The 17,775-nt window shown below is 39.3% G+C and overlaps 1 protein-coding gene across 1 annotated transcript; it reads left to right on the top strand.

Annotated features, from left to right (window-relative positions):
- Positions 1 to 426: 426 nt before the first annotated feature.
- Positions 427 to 16,412, top strand: TTC32 (tetratricopeptide repeat domain 32). Its single transcript, XM_066384711.1, has 3 exons — positions 427 to 871; positions 13,308 to 13,474; positions 14,201 to 16,412. The coding sequence occupies exons 1-3, from the start codon at positions 720 to 722 to the stop codon at positions 14,326 to 14,328; spliced, it is 447 nt and encodes a 148-aa protein (XP_066240808.1). The 5' UTR covers positions 427 to 719; the 3' UTR covers positions 14,329 to 16,412.
- Positions 16,413 to 17,775: the final 1,363 nt, after the last annotated feature.

Raw genomic sequence — 17,775 nt, 5'->3', positions numbered from 1 at the left:
TTAAAATTTCCCTTGGATTGTTCATTTTATATAATTTTTACTTGAATTAAACATACTATATTTAAATTACTATCTGGGTTTCCTTTTGGTATAAACAGTCAAGGAATGTCAAGTAACATCACAGACCACAGGCTGTTGACACAACTACTATTTAGTATTTCTTCCAAAGGTTCAAAAAGGTTGAGAAATTTGTATTCTAGGGTATTGGATCTAATAAACAATTTGAATCTGGACTCAGGACCAGGGACAACTAAGTTAACGGGATTCCGACACAAAGTGTCTCGGTGTACACAGCCTAATCAGCAAAGGGTGTCTTGCTGAGGGTGGACGCAGGAGCAGAACAGGTGCAACAATTACCCATTCAGAAAAGCAAGGTTGCTTCCGCTTCCGCCCCCCCCCCCCCCCCCCCCCTCCGCAACAGGCAAACTCCACGGATATGGAAACCAGTTCCGCCAGTACTCTTCTGTGAAACGGGGCTGGCGGGACTGGCAGCAACAGTAACGAAACTAAACGGCGCAGAGGTCTGTCCAAACTCTCTGGGCAGCCTGCACCCTCAGCGGCTGCGGACCTTCCCCGATCGCCGGCCCACGGGTCCTCAGAAGGTACCAAGTGCCGCCTTGGCTAGCACGGAGGTTGAATTCACGGGTGCGCAAGTGGCTTAGCGGTTCAGCCTCTGAAATCATCCCCCTTTCTACGCTAAAAGCCAGGCCTCTACGGCTATGGAAGGGCGGCAGGTGCAAGACAGCCACGCAACCCTAGCACTCGCCCAGGCTCATTTTAAGAAGGGCGAATACACAGAGGCCGAGACGCTGTACTCCGCTTACATTCTCCACTGCGGCGGCACAGCTTCCGGCAGAGTGCTGCCCGGGAGGTAACTATCGCGAGAAGTGGGGTCAGCGGAATCTTTGGGAGGTGGTCGCGGATTGGGGAGCAGTAGCCGCTTTGCTCGCCGCCTTAGCCCAAAGGGCTGCAGGGACGGAGGGTGCGGATGCCTGTTTTCTCGGAAAGGCGGTGAGGAGACCGTCTTGAAGCGCAGCGCCTTGCGCGTTGCTCCGGGACACCCGGCGCATCGGCTCTTCCACCCCGCGCGTCCCCCGCTCACGTTCCTCTCCATCGAGAGACGCAGTGCGGGTAGGGCTTTTCCACCGTTATTTTAACAGTGGGATATCCGAGACCTGGTGAAGGCGAGGTGACACCTGAGCAGTGCCACGCTAGCACACGGCACCGCGGACCCCAGCCACATCAGCACAGCGTGTTTTGTTTTTCGTGTGTTGTTAAAATAATGTAAGAAAAAGGAAAGTAGTATAATGAGCCTCCAGGTAACCATGATTTGGCTTCAGCATTATCACTTCACCCAGACTACATTTATCTGGATATTTTAAATATTTCTAAATGTTAAAAATTCTTAAAGACCACACTATCATTAGCACATAATTCCTTAATATCAAATATCCAGTTAGGTGCCTGAACTTCACTGATCAATAACGTTTTTGTTTGTTGTTTGGTTGAGTTTTTATCAGGTGGTACAAGTCAGACTGCACATCAGGTCCCTTAACCTATAGGCTCCCCTTCTTTTTTTTTCCTTTGTGGACCCTGAGAAAGAAGACACCTACTGAGAAGGCCTGTTGGTGGCTAACTGGGCCCAAAGTTTGAAAACCAAACAGCCTAGCAGACATTTCTACATAGGAACTTCTTGCAAACTGCACTTTTTTTTTTTTTTTTTTTTTAAATAAATTTTTATTAATGGTAATGGGATGACATTAATAAATCAGGGTACATATATTCAAAGAAAACATGTCCAGGTTATCTTGTCATTAAACTATGTTGCATACCCCTCGCCCAAAGTCAGATTGTCCTTCGCCACCCTCCATCTAGTTCTCTGTGCCCCTCCCCCTCCCCCCAACCCTCCCCCTGTCCCCCCTCCCCCCACCCCTGGTAACCACCACACTCTTGTCCATGTCTCTTAGTCTCATTTTTATGTTCCACCAATGTATGGAATCATGTAGTTCTTGTTTTTTTCTGATTTACTTATTTCACTCCTTATAATGTTATCAAGATCCCACCATTTTGCTGTAAATGATCTGATGTCATCGTTTCTTATGGCTGAGTAGTATTCCATAGTGTATATGTGCCACATCTTCTTTATCCAGTCTTCTATTGAAGGGCTTTTTGGTTGTTTCCATGTCTTGGCCACTGTGAACAGTGCTGCAATGAACATGGGGCTACATGTGTCTTCACGTATCAATGTTTCTGAGGTTTTGGGGTATATACCCAGTAGAGGGATTGCTGGGTCATAAGGTAGTTCTATTTGCAGTTTTTTGAGGAACCACCATACTTTCCTCCATAATGGTTGTACTACTTTACAGTCCCACCAACAGTGAATGAGGGTTCCTTTTTCTCCACAGCCTCTCCAACATTTGCTATTACCCGTCTTGTTGATCATAGCTAATCTAACAGGGGTGAGGTGGTATCTCATTGTAGTTTTGATTTGCATTTCCCTAATAACTAATGAAGCTGAGCATTTTTTCATATATCTGTTGGCCATTTGTATCTCTTCCTGGGAGAAGTGTCTATTCATGTCTTCTTCCCATTTTTTTATTGGATTGTTTGTTTGTTTGTTGTTGAGTTTTATGAGTTCTTTGTAAATTTTGGAAATTAGGCCCTTATCTGAGCTGTTGTTTGAAAATATCATTTCCCATTTAGTTGGCTGTCTGTTTATTTTGATATCAGTTTCTCTTGCTGAGCAAAAACTTTTTATTCTGATGTAGTCCCATTCATTTATCTTTGCCTTCACTTCTCTTGCCATTGGAGTCAAGTTCATAAAATGTTCTTTAAAACCCAGGTCCATGAGTTTAGTACCTATGTCTTCTTCTATGTACTTTATTGTTTCAGGTCTTATATTTAGGTCTTTGATCCATTTTGAATTAATTTTAGTACACGGGGACAGGCTGTAGTCGAGTTTCATTCTTTTGCATGTGGCTTTCCAGTTTTCCCAACACCATTTGTTGAAGAGGCTTTCTTTTCTCCATTGTGTGTTGTTGGCCCCTTTATCAAAGATTATTTGACCATATATATGTGGTTTTATTTCTGGGCTTTCTATTCTGTTCCATTGGTCTGAGTGTCTATTTTTCTGCCAATACCATGCTGTTTTGATTATTGTGGCCCTATAATATAGTTTAAAGTCAGGTATTGTAATGCCCCCAGCTTCATTCTTTTTCCTTAGGATTGTTTTGGCTATTCGGGGTTTTTTATAGTTCCATATAAATCTGATGATTTTTTGTTCCATTTCTTTAAAAAATCTCATAGGGATTTTGATGGGAATTGCATTAAATTTGTATATTGCTTTGGGTAATATGGCCATTTTGATTATATTTATTCTTCCTATCCAAGAACAAGGAATATTTTTCCATCTCATTGTATCTTTTTCGATTTCCCTTAACAATGCTTTGTAATTTTCATTATATAGGTCCTTTACATTTTTTGTTATGTTTATTCCTAGGTATTTTATTTTTTTTGTTGCAATCGTGAAGGGGATTATTTTTTTGAGTTCGTTTTCTAATATTTCATTGTTGGCATAGAGAAAGGCTATGGACTTCTGTATGTTAATTTTGTATCCTGCGACCTTACTGTATTGGTTTATTGTTTCTAATAATCTTTTTGTGGAGTCCTTCGGGTTTTCGATGTATAGGATCATATCATCAGCAAAAAGTGATACCTTTACTTCTTCTTTTCCAATATGGATGCCTTTTATTTCTTTGTCTTGTCTGATTGCTCTGGCCAGAACTTCTAGCACCACGTTAAATAAGAGTGGAGAGAGTGGACAACCCTGTCTTGTTCCTGATTTAAGGTAGAAAGTCCTCAGTTTTTTGCCGTTTAAAATGATGTTGGCTGATGGTTTATCATATATGGCCTTTATCATGTTGAGATATTTTCCTTCTATACCCATTTTGTTGAGAGTCTTAAACATAAAATTGTGTTGTATTTTATCAAAAGCCTTTTCTGCATCTATTGATAAGATCATGTGGTTTTTGTTCTTTGTTTTGTTGATATGGTGTATTACGTTAACCGTTTTGCGTATGTTGAACCATCCTTGAGATTCTGGGATGAATCCCACTTGATCATGATGTATTATTTTTTTAATATGTTGTTGTATTCGGTTTGCCAGTATTTTGTTTAGAATTTTAGCATCTGTATTCATTAGAGATATTGGTCTGTAGTTTTCTTTCTTTGTGCCATCCTTGCCAGGTTTTGGTATGAGGGTTATGTTGGCCTCATAAAATGTGTTTGGAAGTATTGCTTCTTCTTCAATTTTTTGGAAGACTTTGAGTAGAATAGGAACCAAGTCTTCTTTGAATGTTTGATAGAATTCACTAGTATAACCGTCTGGGCCTGGACTTTTATTTTTGGGAAGGTTTTTAATAGTTTTTTCTATTTCCTCCCTGCTGATTGGTCTGTTTAGGCTTTCTGCTTCTTCATGACTCAGTCTAGGAAGGTTGTATTGTTCTAGGAATTTATCCATTTCTTCTAGATTGTTGTATTTGGTGGCATATAATTTTTCATAGTATTCTACAATAATTCTTTGTATATCTATGATGTCTGTGGTGATCTCTCCTCTTTCATTTTGGATTTTATTTATTTGAGTCCTGTGCCTTTTTTCTTTGGTAAGTCTTGCTAAGGGTTTGTCAATTTTGTTGATCTTTTCAAAGAACCAGCTCCTTGTTTTATTGATTTTTTCTATAGTTTTTCTGTTCTCTATTTCATTTATTTCTGCTCTGATTTTTATTATCTCCTTTCTTCGGCTGGTTTTGGGTTGTCTTTGTTCTTCTTTTTCTAGTTCCTTAAGGTGTGAAGTTAAGTGGTTTATTTCGGCTCTCTCTTGTTTGTTCATATAGGCCTGAAGTGATATGAACTTTCCTCTTATTACTGCTTTTGCTGCATCCCAGAGATTCTGATATGTCGTATTTTCATTTTCATTTGTCTGTATGTATCTTTTGATCTCTGCGCTTATTTCTTCTTTGACCCATTCATTTTTTAGAAGTATGTTGTTTAGTTTCCACATTTTTGTGGGTTTTTCCCCCTCTTTTTTGCAGTTGAATTCTAGTTTCAAGGCTTTATGATCAGAGAATATGCTTGGTACAATTTCAATTTTTCTAAATTTGCTGATATTGTCTTTGTGGCCCAACATATGGTCAATTCTTGAGAATGTTCCATGTACACTAGAGAAAAATGTATACTCTGTCGCTTTGGGATGAAGTGTCCTGTAGATGTCTATCATATCCAGGTGTTCTAGTATTTCGTTCAAGGCCACTATATCTTTATTGATTCTCTGTTTGGATGACCGATCTAGAGCCGTCAGCGGAGTATTGAGGTCTCCAAGTATGATTGTATTTTTGTTAGTTTTTGTTTTAAGGTCAATAAGTAGCTGTCTTATATATTTTGGTGCTCCTTGGTTTGGTGCATATATATTAAGGATTGTTATGTCTTCTTGATTCAGTGTCCCTTTAATCATTATGAAGTGACCATTTTTGTCTTTGAGTACTTTTTCTGTCTTGTAGTCAGCATTATCAGATATGAGTATTGCTACACCTGCTTTTTTTTGGGTGTTGTTTGCTTGGAGTATTGTTTTCCAGCCTTTTACTTTGAATTTGTATTTATCCTTGTTGCTTAGATGTGTTTCTTGTAGGCAGCATATAGTTGGATTTTCTTTTTTAATCCATTCTGCTACTCTGTGTCTTTTTATTGGTAAGTTTAATCCATTTACATTTAGTGTAATTATTGACACTTGTGGGTTCCCTACTGCCATTTTATAAATTGCTTTCTGTTAGTTTTGTATCTAGTTGGATTCTTCTCTTTTGTTTTTCTATTATTTGTTTCTGTTTGTTTGTGTTCCATACTTCTTTCCTCTGTTGCTACCTTTTTTAAGTCATGTGTTTTTGTGGTGGTTTTTTCTAGGGTGGTTACCATTAAGTAATGAAAAGGGTACCTACCATATTCATTGTAGTACCCTATCTTATAAGTATTTCTGCACTTCATCGTCCTTTGCTACTGTTAATCTCCATTCTCTCCCCCCTTTTTTTTCCTTTGTTGTCACAGTTTAAGTTTGGTTTTATTGTGTTCTTGGTGGAGCTGTTACTTGTGGTGTTGTTTTCTTTTGTTCTTTGAATCTGGTTGGAAAACCCCCTTTAGTATTTCCTGGAGTGGGGGCTTTCTTGTGATAAATTCTCTCATCTTTTCTGTATTTGTGAATGTTTTTATATCTCCTTCATACTTGAAGGATAGCTTTGATGGGTATAGTATTCTTGGCTGAAAGTTCCTCTCTTTCAGGGCTTTAAATATTGGGGTCCACTCTCTTCTAGCTTGTAGAGTTTCTGCTGAGAAATCTGATGATAATCTAATAGGCCTTCCTTTATATGTTGTACTCTTCTTTTCCCTGGCTGCCTTGAGAATTTTTTCTTTGTCATTGGTTTGTGTCATCTTTATTATGATGTGCCTTGGAGTGGGTTTGTTGGGGTTAAGAAAACTCGGTGTTCTGTTTGCTTCTTGAATTTGAGGCTTTAGTTCTTTCCACAGGCTTGGGAAGTTCTCGTCTATTATTTGTTTGAGTATATTCTCCATTCCATTTTCTTTCTCTTCTCCCTCTGATATACCTATTATTCTTATGTTATTCTTTCTGATGGAGTCAGCTAATTCCTGTAGGGCTTTCTCGTTTTTTATTATTTTTGAGTCTCTTTCTTCTTCTCTCTGTTGTGCCTCAAGTTGTTTGTCTTCTATTTCACTAATCCTATCTTCAATCTGGGTTGTTCTGCTAGCTAAGCTTGTTACCTCGTTTTTCAGCTCGTGAATTGAGTTTTTCATTTCTGTTTGATTTGTTTTTATAGTTTCAATTTCCTTGGTAATATATTCTTTGTGTTCATTGAGTTGTTTTCTGATCTCCCTATATTGCCTTTCCGTGTTTTCTTGTATATCTCTGAGTATTTTTAAGATTTCTATTTTAAATTCTCTGTCATTTAGCTCCAAGGCTTCCAATATGTTAAGTCTTTTCTCCATAGATTTTTCCACATCTATTTGTGTTACCTCTCTTTCTTTTGTATCCATAATATTTGATTTCCTCTTTCTTATTGGCATCTGAGGGTGGTCTTGTTGATAGCACTAATTAGAATTAATAAAGAGTAAAAAGTAAAAAACAAAAAAACAAAAAAACAAAAAAAACAAAAACAAAAACAAAAACAAAACCCAAAAAACAAAGGGTAAAACACCCCACAAAAAAAAAGCAGTAATAATTTATTATTTCCCCCTTTTTTTTTCTTTGTTCTCCTTCCCTCCTCTCCCCTCCTCAGGGAAATATCGTGCCTATAATGGAGGGCCTGGTTTGCGGTGTAGAGTTCAAGGGGGCAAAAAAAAAAAAAAAATAAATAAAAAAAAAAAAAAAAAAAAAAAAAGAAGAAAATCTTAGACAAGCATAAGTTGATCTGCCTGCGGGTGACGGTCAACCAAGAGATATAATGAGAGGGACAAGAGGGAACCAGAAAAAAGGACAAAAAAAGGAATAATCAAGAAGAAAAAATAAAAATAATAAGTAAAAATACGTTGTATTAAGTGGAGCAAAGACCAAATACAATGGAGACCTTGGGTTGGGAGGACCCAAAATGCCACAAAAACAAACCAACCAGAAAAAAACAAAAACAAAACCGAAAAAGAAAAACAAAGCCAAAAAAAACCTTGAGTCCCAAATTAACTAATTTGTTCGTGATTGAGGATTAAATGGGAGGAAAGTAAAACGAGAAAAGAAAAAACGAATAGAAAGGAAAAAATAAGAAAAAGAGAAAAACGAAGGAAGAAATAAAAAAGGAAGAGAAAAAAACAAAATAAGGCAAAAAAAACAAAAGAGGCGAGAGTGAGAATTAAGTGTCCTGGAGTATAACCCCAAAGGAGGGTGAGGATGAAGAAGAGAAATAAAATGTAACACTTATGGGTAGTGTAGTTCAAGAAAAGGGAAGCATAAGATGGGCAGAGAATAGAAGGACTGAGGTGGAGGAAATAAAGGCAATAAGATAGAAGGAGCAAACAACAACAACAACAACAAAAAAAAAAAAAAAAAAAAAAAAAAAAAAAACAGTGGAACAAGCTGCAAAGTCTGTGGATTTTTCCTGATTTTGAGATGTCAACCTCTTCCTCCTTCTCCTCTCTCCCTCTTCCCGGTCGGCGACTCTGCACCCCAGGCCCTGCCCCTGCGCCACACCCAGGCAGGGACTTGCAATTGATGGGGTTCTACGGCAATGTCACACAATTGGCTTTAGTCTTGCTGGTAGTCAAGGCCTGCCGGCGTCTGCAGGGTCTACCGACGAGAGAGTTCGCCTTCGTGGATTCTCTCTCCCAGTCCCCCCTTCCCGAACCAGCAGCCTGGCGATCCAGCCACAAGGCTGCCACTGCTTCTGTCTGGGGAGTAAGAGGCTCAAAGAGCTGGGAAATCCCCACTCTATCCCCACTCAGTGCAAGGCTCTGGGAAGGGCTCTGACAGTCAGGGCCTCCAGTGTAATCAGGCGGGGGTGGGAGTCAATTGTTGTCAAGGTGATTGTTCAGCGCCTAGCATTCCGTTGGACCTCTCAACCCAGGCTTTCCACACTTTGTAGCCTGTTTTGGCCGGTAAGAAGAGGCACTAGCCTCTGCTTGCGACTAGTGTGCTATAGATCTTATTATCTGCCAAGTCCTTCTTGTTAGCGTTTATCCCTGAATATGGAGGCTCTATCAATCAGAAGTTGCCCCCGCCCCTTTAGCGAGAGGCACCAAAAAATATCAAGCCTCTTGTCTTGGGTCGGTGAACTGAGAGAGATCTTATCAATTAGAACCGAGGGTGCGCAGATTTCACGGGTTAAGTTAATTTTAGTAATTGGGTCGCAGCTGTGCTCCCGAAGGTATTTCAGGCTGCCTGCGTGCGCCCCTCCCCCAACGCTTGATTGTTAGCTTGAAAGGCTGGGTGAGGTGCCCCGCCCGCGGAGAGAATCTCCCAAGTAGGGAATACCGCCCTGGGGCCTCTCCCGCTCCCCGTGCGCGGGCCGCTGGGAACGTTAGCGGTGCTCGGTCTCCAATGCTCGGTCTGCAACCAGACCGGGAGCGCGCCCGCAGCTGCTCGCCGCTCGTTCTGCAACCGACCCGGGCTGGCGGCAGCGGCGGCGGCGGCGGTGGCGGCGGCGGCGGCTTCCGAGTGCGGGATGACTTACCCCAGGCGCACTTTCTCGCGGCTTGAGTGAACGTCCCTGGGGTAGCTTCCTCCACACCCTCGTCTTTCAGATTCGAGTGATAACAGTCCTATTGCTTTCAGTTTGCTCCGAAGATAAATTTTCCTGTTTCTAGTTGATAAATTTGTTGTGATTTTGGGGAGATCTGTCGGACGCGCTGCTCACGGCGCCATTTCCGTGACGTCACTTGCAAACTGCACTTCAGGGAGGGTCTGCACTGTGCTGCTCTCATCTGAGCCAGGTTCCTGGAATCCTATTTTGACCAATACGACTGAGGCTTTCCCTATCCAATTGGAGCTGCCCATCTGATCCTAATTTGCATGAGGGTAGACCAATCAGGGATCAGGGGCGGGGACATCCACCCTTATAAACTGGTTCACCTCTGGTTCTGGGAGGTGGGTTCCGTTTCCAAAGAGTGGAGTGGGTCTGAGTTGAAGATGTCTGCAGTGCAAAGCAGACCATCCAGGGGCAGAGCCATCTGGCAGAAGAGGGCCTGGCCGTGGGGCTGCTTTACAGCTACGATGTTCTCAGAGCCTTGCTCTATCACAATTGAGCTGTTTTGCATTGAATAAAGTTTACGTCTTCACCACACACTAAATTGGGGATTCCTGTTGGTGTTGAATTGGCACCAACCAACAGCCATAGGTTGACACCTTGTAGTTTGTTTGTTGAGGAAACCATGTCATGTGTACTGAGAGTTCCCCATATATTGGAGTTGTGGGAACCATCCCTGATGTCATTTAATATAGTCCTCTGTCTGCTTGCAAGTTGGTAGTTAAATCTTGATCCAACGCAGGTTCAGTATTACCGCGAGAATACTTTATAAGTGGTGGTGTGTACTTTTGCCAGAAAGCGGAGGGTGTCTAGTTGTCTCTCTTTGTGATGTTAGCAACCTCACCTACTAATATCTGCTTGCCTAAATCTTCTTGGGTTTATGCCTGCATGTATAGCATTCATTATTACAAATTTTGCCTTAGTTCTGGATGATGTGGAATGGATCAGGATGAGAAAAGAAGTACACAGAGGTTGAGTGAACAGTTTTTGTTTTTTTTTAATGACAGTTTTGAGTTGTCTGCCCCATCATCCTTTTCTCCCCTTAAGGATTTGATTTTTCTTGAGAGGATGTCAAATCATCTTTTGTGTGTGGCTTAAGATTCTTATCATTTGTTAAGTCCATATGTATTAAGCCAGGTAAATAAAATTGCTTTCTCATTTCAATAATATACCAGAATAACAGTTAATTGAAGTTTCTGATTAGGCAATAAGATGGTACCAATCCCCCACCCTAAAAATTAGTAAACATAGAAAACTTAGTTTTCTGTTCTTATTTCAAGCTCTAAGAATAGACCTATCTAATACATTTCAAATAGTATTCATCAGCAACAAGTATATTGATGCCATCTCATCTTGTTTCTCTTCTTCCTTTGTACATCTAAGCCTAAGAGCACAGTGTGTCTGCAGCAAATGTAACTTCTGCCCCTTACCAGTTTAAGAAAGAAAATCCATATGGTTTAGTAGAGGGGAGCTCAGTGTGCTTGAATTCTAGTTGTGGCTCTGCCTCCTAGCTTGTACCTTTTCTCAGTTCAGTTTCTCACCTGTAAAGTGAACCTTCAGTTTCCTTATAGTTCTGAAATTCCAGGAACTCATGGATTGAAATGGAAATTTTCAACTTTTCCCCTTACATGTATCTTTTAAGGTTTAAATTTATTTAAAAAAAATACTGAGTCACCGAATCATTTTGAAACAGTATTTGCAAGCTTTGAATGCCTTTCACTCTGAATGGTTTATAGTATTTTCTTTTAATATCCAAAACTATAGCCTTTGCCATAACCTAATAGCAAAATGTTTTTTCTTGGCTAAAATGAGCAAATGCTAAAATTCATATTTGAATTAGGTAATCTAGTTAAATTACATTACCATAAATATTGTTATTATAAAAATCTCAATATTACAGAAAGAAATTTGGGGCTCCAACTGTTAGCCCACGTCTTTAAAATATGAAACAATTGCCACATGAAAAGTAGGCTTTTAGAATTTGTTGTAATGAGATCTAATTCTAAATCAAACATTCTATAATCCTCTAAATATAAGAAATTTTTAACAAGGCTTTGAGCATAGAAGTTAAAATGACCAAAACCTTAATGGACTTCTGAGGTTGCATTTTTCTTACAACTCTTTACAGGGTAGCAGTTAATCTCGTGTCATAACAGGTGAAAGGAGTATGCCCTCTCTTTTTTTCTTTTTTCATTGATTTGAAAGAGAGAATAAAATAGAGTAAAGCATTCACCAGTTGTTCCACTTAGTTATTCCATTCAGTTGTGCACTCACTGTTGCCCTGACCAAGGATTGAAATAGTGACCTCAGAGCACTGGGAGGACACTGTGTCCACTGAGCCATCGGCCAGGGCCAGGTGTGCCCTCCTGTTCTCTCGGTTTTAACAGTGGTGCTAGTAGCATCCAGAAATCTCTCTGAGTCAGGGCTCATAGAAACAGACATTTTCTAAAATTGCAGTGGTTACTCCCCATCATTAGCAAACTGGAACTTGAAAGAGAACCCTGGGCTGTGAGAGCCCCTTAGGGCAGCAGTCGTTCCAGTCCCTGTCTGACATCGCAAGGATCAAGATGAAGAGAAGTAACTTTTAATAACACTGACTGCTGTCACAGATATTTTCTGAGGACTATACTGTGCACCATGAGGTAGAGCAAAGAAATGACAGATGAGTTTAGGCTGTATCTTTGGTTTGGTTCAAGTTTGAGAATCCCTTTTGGAAAGAAAAACACGGAGCAGAGCCCATGAAATGTTCTCTGTGCAAATGATTTGTCCAGCAGGGGGAGGGGCTGAGGTGAATGAGGAGGGGTGGGGAGGGCTGTATTACCTGCTGGGCTGTTGGTTGTCAGAGCTGCTGGGCTTCCACTCCTTTGGAATGTCTGTTCACTCTGTGCTCCTTGGGCAGTCTCTGGAGTGTCAGATGCAGAGCGGATTCTGCACACAGGAGCTCCATTGTGGACTGGGGTCTAGAGGCCCCTTCTTGCAGGAAGCCCACCTGGTCTTGGGGAGGGTCCCAGCCAAAACTAGAAGAGGGCAACATTAATGGACTTCTGAGGTTGCATTTTTCTTACAACTCTTTACAGGGTAAGCAGTTAATCTTGTGTCATAACTGGAAAGTGCTCCCTGCATTTTCAGTTTGGGTTGACTTTAAAAAAAATTTATTTTTTCTTTGTATTTTCTGAAGTTGGAAATGGGGATGCAGTCAGATAGACTCCCACATGCGCCCGACCAGGATCCACCCGGCACACCCACCAGGGGGTAATGCTCTGCCCATATGGGGCATCGCTCTGTTGCAACCAGAGCCACTCTTGTGCCTGAGGCAGAGGCCACAGAGCCATCCTCAGTGCCCGGGCCAACTTTGCTCCAATGGAGCCTTGGCTGTGGGAGGGGAAGAGAGAGACAGAGAGGAAGGAGAGGGGGAGGGGTGGAGAAGCAGATGGGCGCTTCTCCTGTGTGCCCTGGCCGGGAATCGAACTCAGGACTCCTGCACGCCAGGCTGACGCTGTACCACTGAGCCAACCGGCCAGGGCCTGTTTTTGTTTTTTGCTAGAAAATGATTTCAAATCTCACTCTTTTGGGATTACTTAAAAATTTGAGAATAAAATTGTTGATTTACTCTGTGACATGTTCATAGCCAACTGGAACTGTGAGCCGGCTTTCCCTCCTTGCTCAGATTAAATCTGGTCAGTCTCCTTTGCCCTGCTGGCATGTGCTTAGAAAATGAACAATGATTTTGATATTATGCTCAGCAGAACAAGCTAGCAATGAACAGGGGCTCTGGGCGCTCTACAAAATGAATGTGTTTGACATTGTAGTGCTCTAAACCCTGCAGAAGTGAGCAACAGGATTAAACAAAATGTATCCACTATCATTTCTTTCCACTTGGTTTCTTCAGCTTGGTTTCTTGGTGTGGATGCTGCGTGTGAAAGGCTATGAGGTTTGACAATACCCACAAGAGAAGGAAGGCAGAAGCGGGAGGAATTTGGTAACGCAGTGTTTTTAATGTGAACTTTTTGTTTAAAGCAAATGCAGCCCTGAGGATTTGGCTACTGCGTATAACAACAGGGGGCAAATCAAGTACTTCAGGGTTGATTTTTATGAAGCCATGGATGACTACACATCTGCCATAGAAGTCCAACCCAGTTTTGAAGTTCCATATTACAACAGAGGGTTGATCTTGTATAGGCTGGGTAAGAATTTTTTCCCTTTTTGTCCTTGATTATATTAGCTTTTGAATGTTTTGTAAAATGAATGTAGTAATCAAGTCTTAAAACGTTGTGTGACATGTAGGCTTAGAGCCCGGAACAAAGGAGTTGTTCCTGAGTTTATTTTAGGCTTTCAATAGGCATTACAGACCACAGCAGAGCGCTTGGGAGGGAACTGGACCTGGGTGCCCGAGGGAGGGTGACCCCATTACTTTGTGCCTGTAGCTCCCAGCTGCGAAATGAGGGTAATGCTGATGATCACCTGTGAAACTTTCCCTGAGTTCAGATCTTTGAAGGCACAGGAGACGATGTTAAAGCGAAGGAGTTGTAGATCCTTGGAATCAAGGGAGCATAGGTACTGTTTTTATATTTAAGGCATTAAAAGAACATTTCTTGTTTCCAAATTTTACTCTATCTAAAATAGGTGATACAATTTCGTTGAAACTTCATGGTGATTTCGGTTATATACCTGTTAAATTTCAATAAACAAACCTCTAGCTAATTTTAAGTATATTATTCTGTAAGGGCAGACAAAACTGCTTTGATATAGCCCTTCATGTATCATTATTAAGAGGAACAAAATCCCTTCGGTAGGAGTATTTGAAAGCTTGTAAATATAAAAGCAAAAGTATGTTTATCCAAACTTTGCTATGACATATACGAGGAATTACTCAGCTTGCTTTCTCTTTGTTCTTTTTGATTCTGGTATAGGGTACTTTGATGAGGCTTTGGAAGATTTCAAGAAAGTATTAGCCTTAAATCCTGGATTTCAAGATGCTACTTTGAGCTTAAAACAGACTTTGCTAGACAAAGAAGAAAAACAAAGAAGAAATTATTGAAAATTTTAACTTTGAAATATTAATTCATGATCCTTATACCTGGCATCTCATTGTCTTTAAATTAAAGTAGGTGTTGAGCTATTTTGATTTATATTTAAGATAAAGAGGTTAAGACATTAGCACTGAAAGTTAAATAATTGATTTAAGGTAGTTAATTTTAGATTAAGTATTTATGTTGAATAGGTGTGCTTTTTATAAAATATAAATAAGTAATAACAATGTATAATTGTATGTTATTGCAGTAAAATACTTAAAATATGTATAGTGTTTTCAATTAAACAAGAATTTTTTGCTATGTTTTTATTCCCAATTTTTTATTTATAAACAAGTTGAAGTAGACTACAGTAAACACCTATAAACTCTTCACTTAGATTCACCAATTGTTAGCATTAACATTTGCTTTCCTCTATATTTAAATATATAACATTTTCCTGGACCATTTGAAAATGAATTGCAGATACCATAGCACTTTAGCACTAAATATTTTAGCCTGTATCTTTTAAGAATAGAGACATTCCCCTTTATAGCCACAATACCATTATAATACCTAATAAAATTAACAATTCTGTATCTATAATGTAATCCATACCCAGCCCATATTTTAACTTTCCAAATTGTTTCCAAAATGCATTGTGTAGATTTTTATTTCTGAGTCTGGAGTCAATTAAATTACATTACATTTTGTTATGTCTCTTTGAGTGCTTTTAATCTAGAGTAGGCTCCTGCTCATTTTCTCCCATGGCATTGCTTTGAGAGCAAAGCTATTTTATGTAGCTAGGCAAAAGAGATGTAACATTTGTAGTTAAAAATAAACAAATGTCCCACACCAGAGGGATTTGAAAGAATTCAACTTCCACTTATTTTCTCTAGAAATCATTCATAAGTTAGGGTAGGATTTAAATACTGAACACAATTTTCCATCTGCAGATAATGACAATAATTATTATCAACATTTACTGAATACTTATTATAAGTCAAGCACTGTTCAAACTCTGCAAATAATAAATTGGGAGTGGGATGGGGGCAGATAGAGAGGTGAGGAACTGACATAGAAACCCTTATTAAATATTCAGCTTAAAATAATCTATTTTATTTGGATGCTGCCAACAAACGATTATGGTATAATGAAGCTATCAAAATTGGGAAGAATCTGAAGGGACAACAAGGTACAGCCAGCCGTGCCTCATCTACATTTATTTTGGTGTTTATTGTTGAGGTTTGGCTTTCAAAGACACAGATCCTGCATGTTGGGATCTCCCAAACTCGTTTATTAGTGCTGTGGAAAAACAGGCTGCTCTGAGGTGGGAATGACCTAATCAGGACAAAGACTTTCTCAGATGCGGTCACCATCATCAATCAGCCTTACAAGTGTTTAAACATTTTTTTGAGTTTAAGTGATCTCCTGAAGCAGAAGTAACTACCCAGTTTGTAGTTAATAAATAATATCTGGGAAAATACACGGAGAATTTGGGCTGCAGGTGAATGAATATTAAAAGGAAATGAAGTTTGAAAGGCAACTGAAGGTCTTCATATTTCTGGAATCTCACATTTTCCAATATGACTTTCCTTTCCATGTATTGGAAATGTCTTTAAAAGAATTTATAAAGTTGCACTAAAATGTACAGAAATCTCCCTTAAGAAACTTTTATTTAAAAAGCAAGGTCCCTAGACCTTGGGAGAGCTTCAAGCTATTTTACCCAGAACATGAAATACTTAAATCATGCTTCAATAACTTTATTTTCTTTTGGCTCATATTCTCTTTTCCATACTGTTGACTGGAATTAGATATAATATGGAAAAAGAAAACTTAAGAAATTTTGTTCAGTTTGTCGGATTTATTATTCAATGTTTCTCCATCCTTTATCAGAAAAAAAAATCAGTGATGTTCACAATCAGCTCTTCCTGATCAGAACCCAGGCACTTACTTTTCTCTTAAGTTATTTTTGTTTTATGTTACTGGAAATAACTAAAGAATAATAAACTTCCATCATTTATCTTCTTCCAAACTTTAGGCATTGCATATCCAGATTCTAAATTTCTAATTGACTAGGTAATACCTTTGCTATGGCCTTAAAGATACTCTTTTATGTTTGCTAGCATTCATATTGCTCACATTTCCTTTTTCTACTAGAAAAGTACCCAAGTACATTGTTTTCTAGTTTTTCTCTCTGCAAAAACAAGGCAGAAAACTCTGGTTTGTGATAAGGTTTGTCTTTCACAAAGAAAGGTAAGAGAGACTAAATGGATTTAAGTTGCGTTTGAGCTCAGAAAATTAATCATAACTCCTATGCATGCTGCTATTCCCACCCTCCCCACCCCCCGAAATCTGGAGCTAAATAAATCAAATTGTCTTAATTTGTAATAGCAAACTATAGTCTGGCCGCTGAGATAGCAAACTACATTTTCAAGTCAGCGTTTAGTTATTATCTAATTGCCTGCCCTTCTCTAGCTCTTCCCTGGTTTTCCTGTCTTTGGCTGGCCTCTCACCCAAGTCTCGGCTCCCTGCCAGCCTGCCGGTCTCACGTCTTCCTCACCAGACAGAATATATATATTTCACCTCTGCGACGCACGGCAAATCATTTACTCTGATATGCGTCTCAACATCAGATTTAACTCTTACGTCTCAAATAATTAAACCTATCTCTTGCTTAATACTTGAATGTGTCCCTGAAAATACTTATGGTAAGGGAAAAGCCATTAAGTGAAAAAAATATTTCTAATGATTTTCAATTGGAGATATAATAAATTCTGTTTAGCCCAAGACACCCAAATCCTTTCAAAGACATAAAAATAGATCAGTTGAACAATGAAAAGTTTTATATAAGTAACAACAATTTGAGATGATGTAGTAATATTTACAACAATCACAAACTATCATGGCATGAGTGTTTACTCATCTTGTTTTTCTTTCCATATCATTAAAAAAGCTTTATTGAGGTGTAAGTCACATATCATATAATTCATTCATTTAAAGTATATAATTCAATGGTTTTAAATTAGTCAGTTTCTGTACTATTTTAAAAATGAACTTTTCAAGCTTTCTGGGTCTCCTAGTCTTCTTGCATGCAAACTGTATTTAATGAAGTTATTTTGGGCAAATTAAAGGCTGAGTGTGAATGTGCTTCAAAACACCTAAACACACACACACACACACACACACACACACACACACACACACACACCAGCTGGATGAGCCCTAACACATGCTGTCTCTTCCAGTTTCATCTAAATAAACATCATGACTGCAGTTTGGTACCTGTGATATCCTCTGGTTATAAACTTGTGTTCAGTAAATGGGAGGGCACATCTCTTTCTGAGGCTATGATATAAGATATTTCTTATGGCATATTTATTTAATGTGTCTGAGTGAACAGGTTGTTGTTTAAAGAAACGAATTGTTGACAACCATGGTTTGATTTTTCAAGAGGCTATTGAAGAACTAATCGA

Source organism: Saccopteryx leptura, chromosome 5, assembly GCF_036850995.1.
Source record: "Saccopteryx leptura isolate mSacLep1 chromosome 5, mSacLep1_pri_phased_curated, whole genome shotgun sequence".
Taxonomy (NCBI): domain Eukaryota; kingdom Metazoa; phylum Chordata; class Mammalia; order Chiroptera; family Emballonuridae; genus Saccopteryx; species Saccopteryx leptura.
This window is presented reverse-complemented; position numbering and strand designations above follow the sequence as displayed.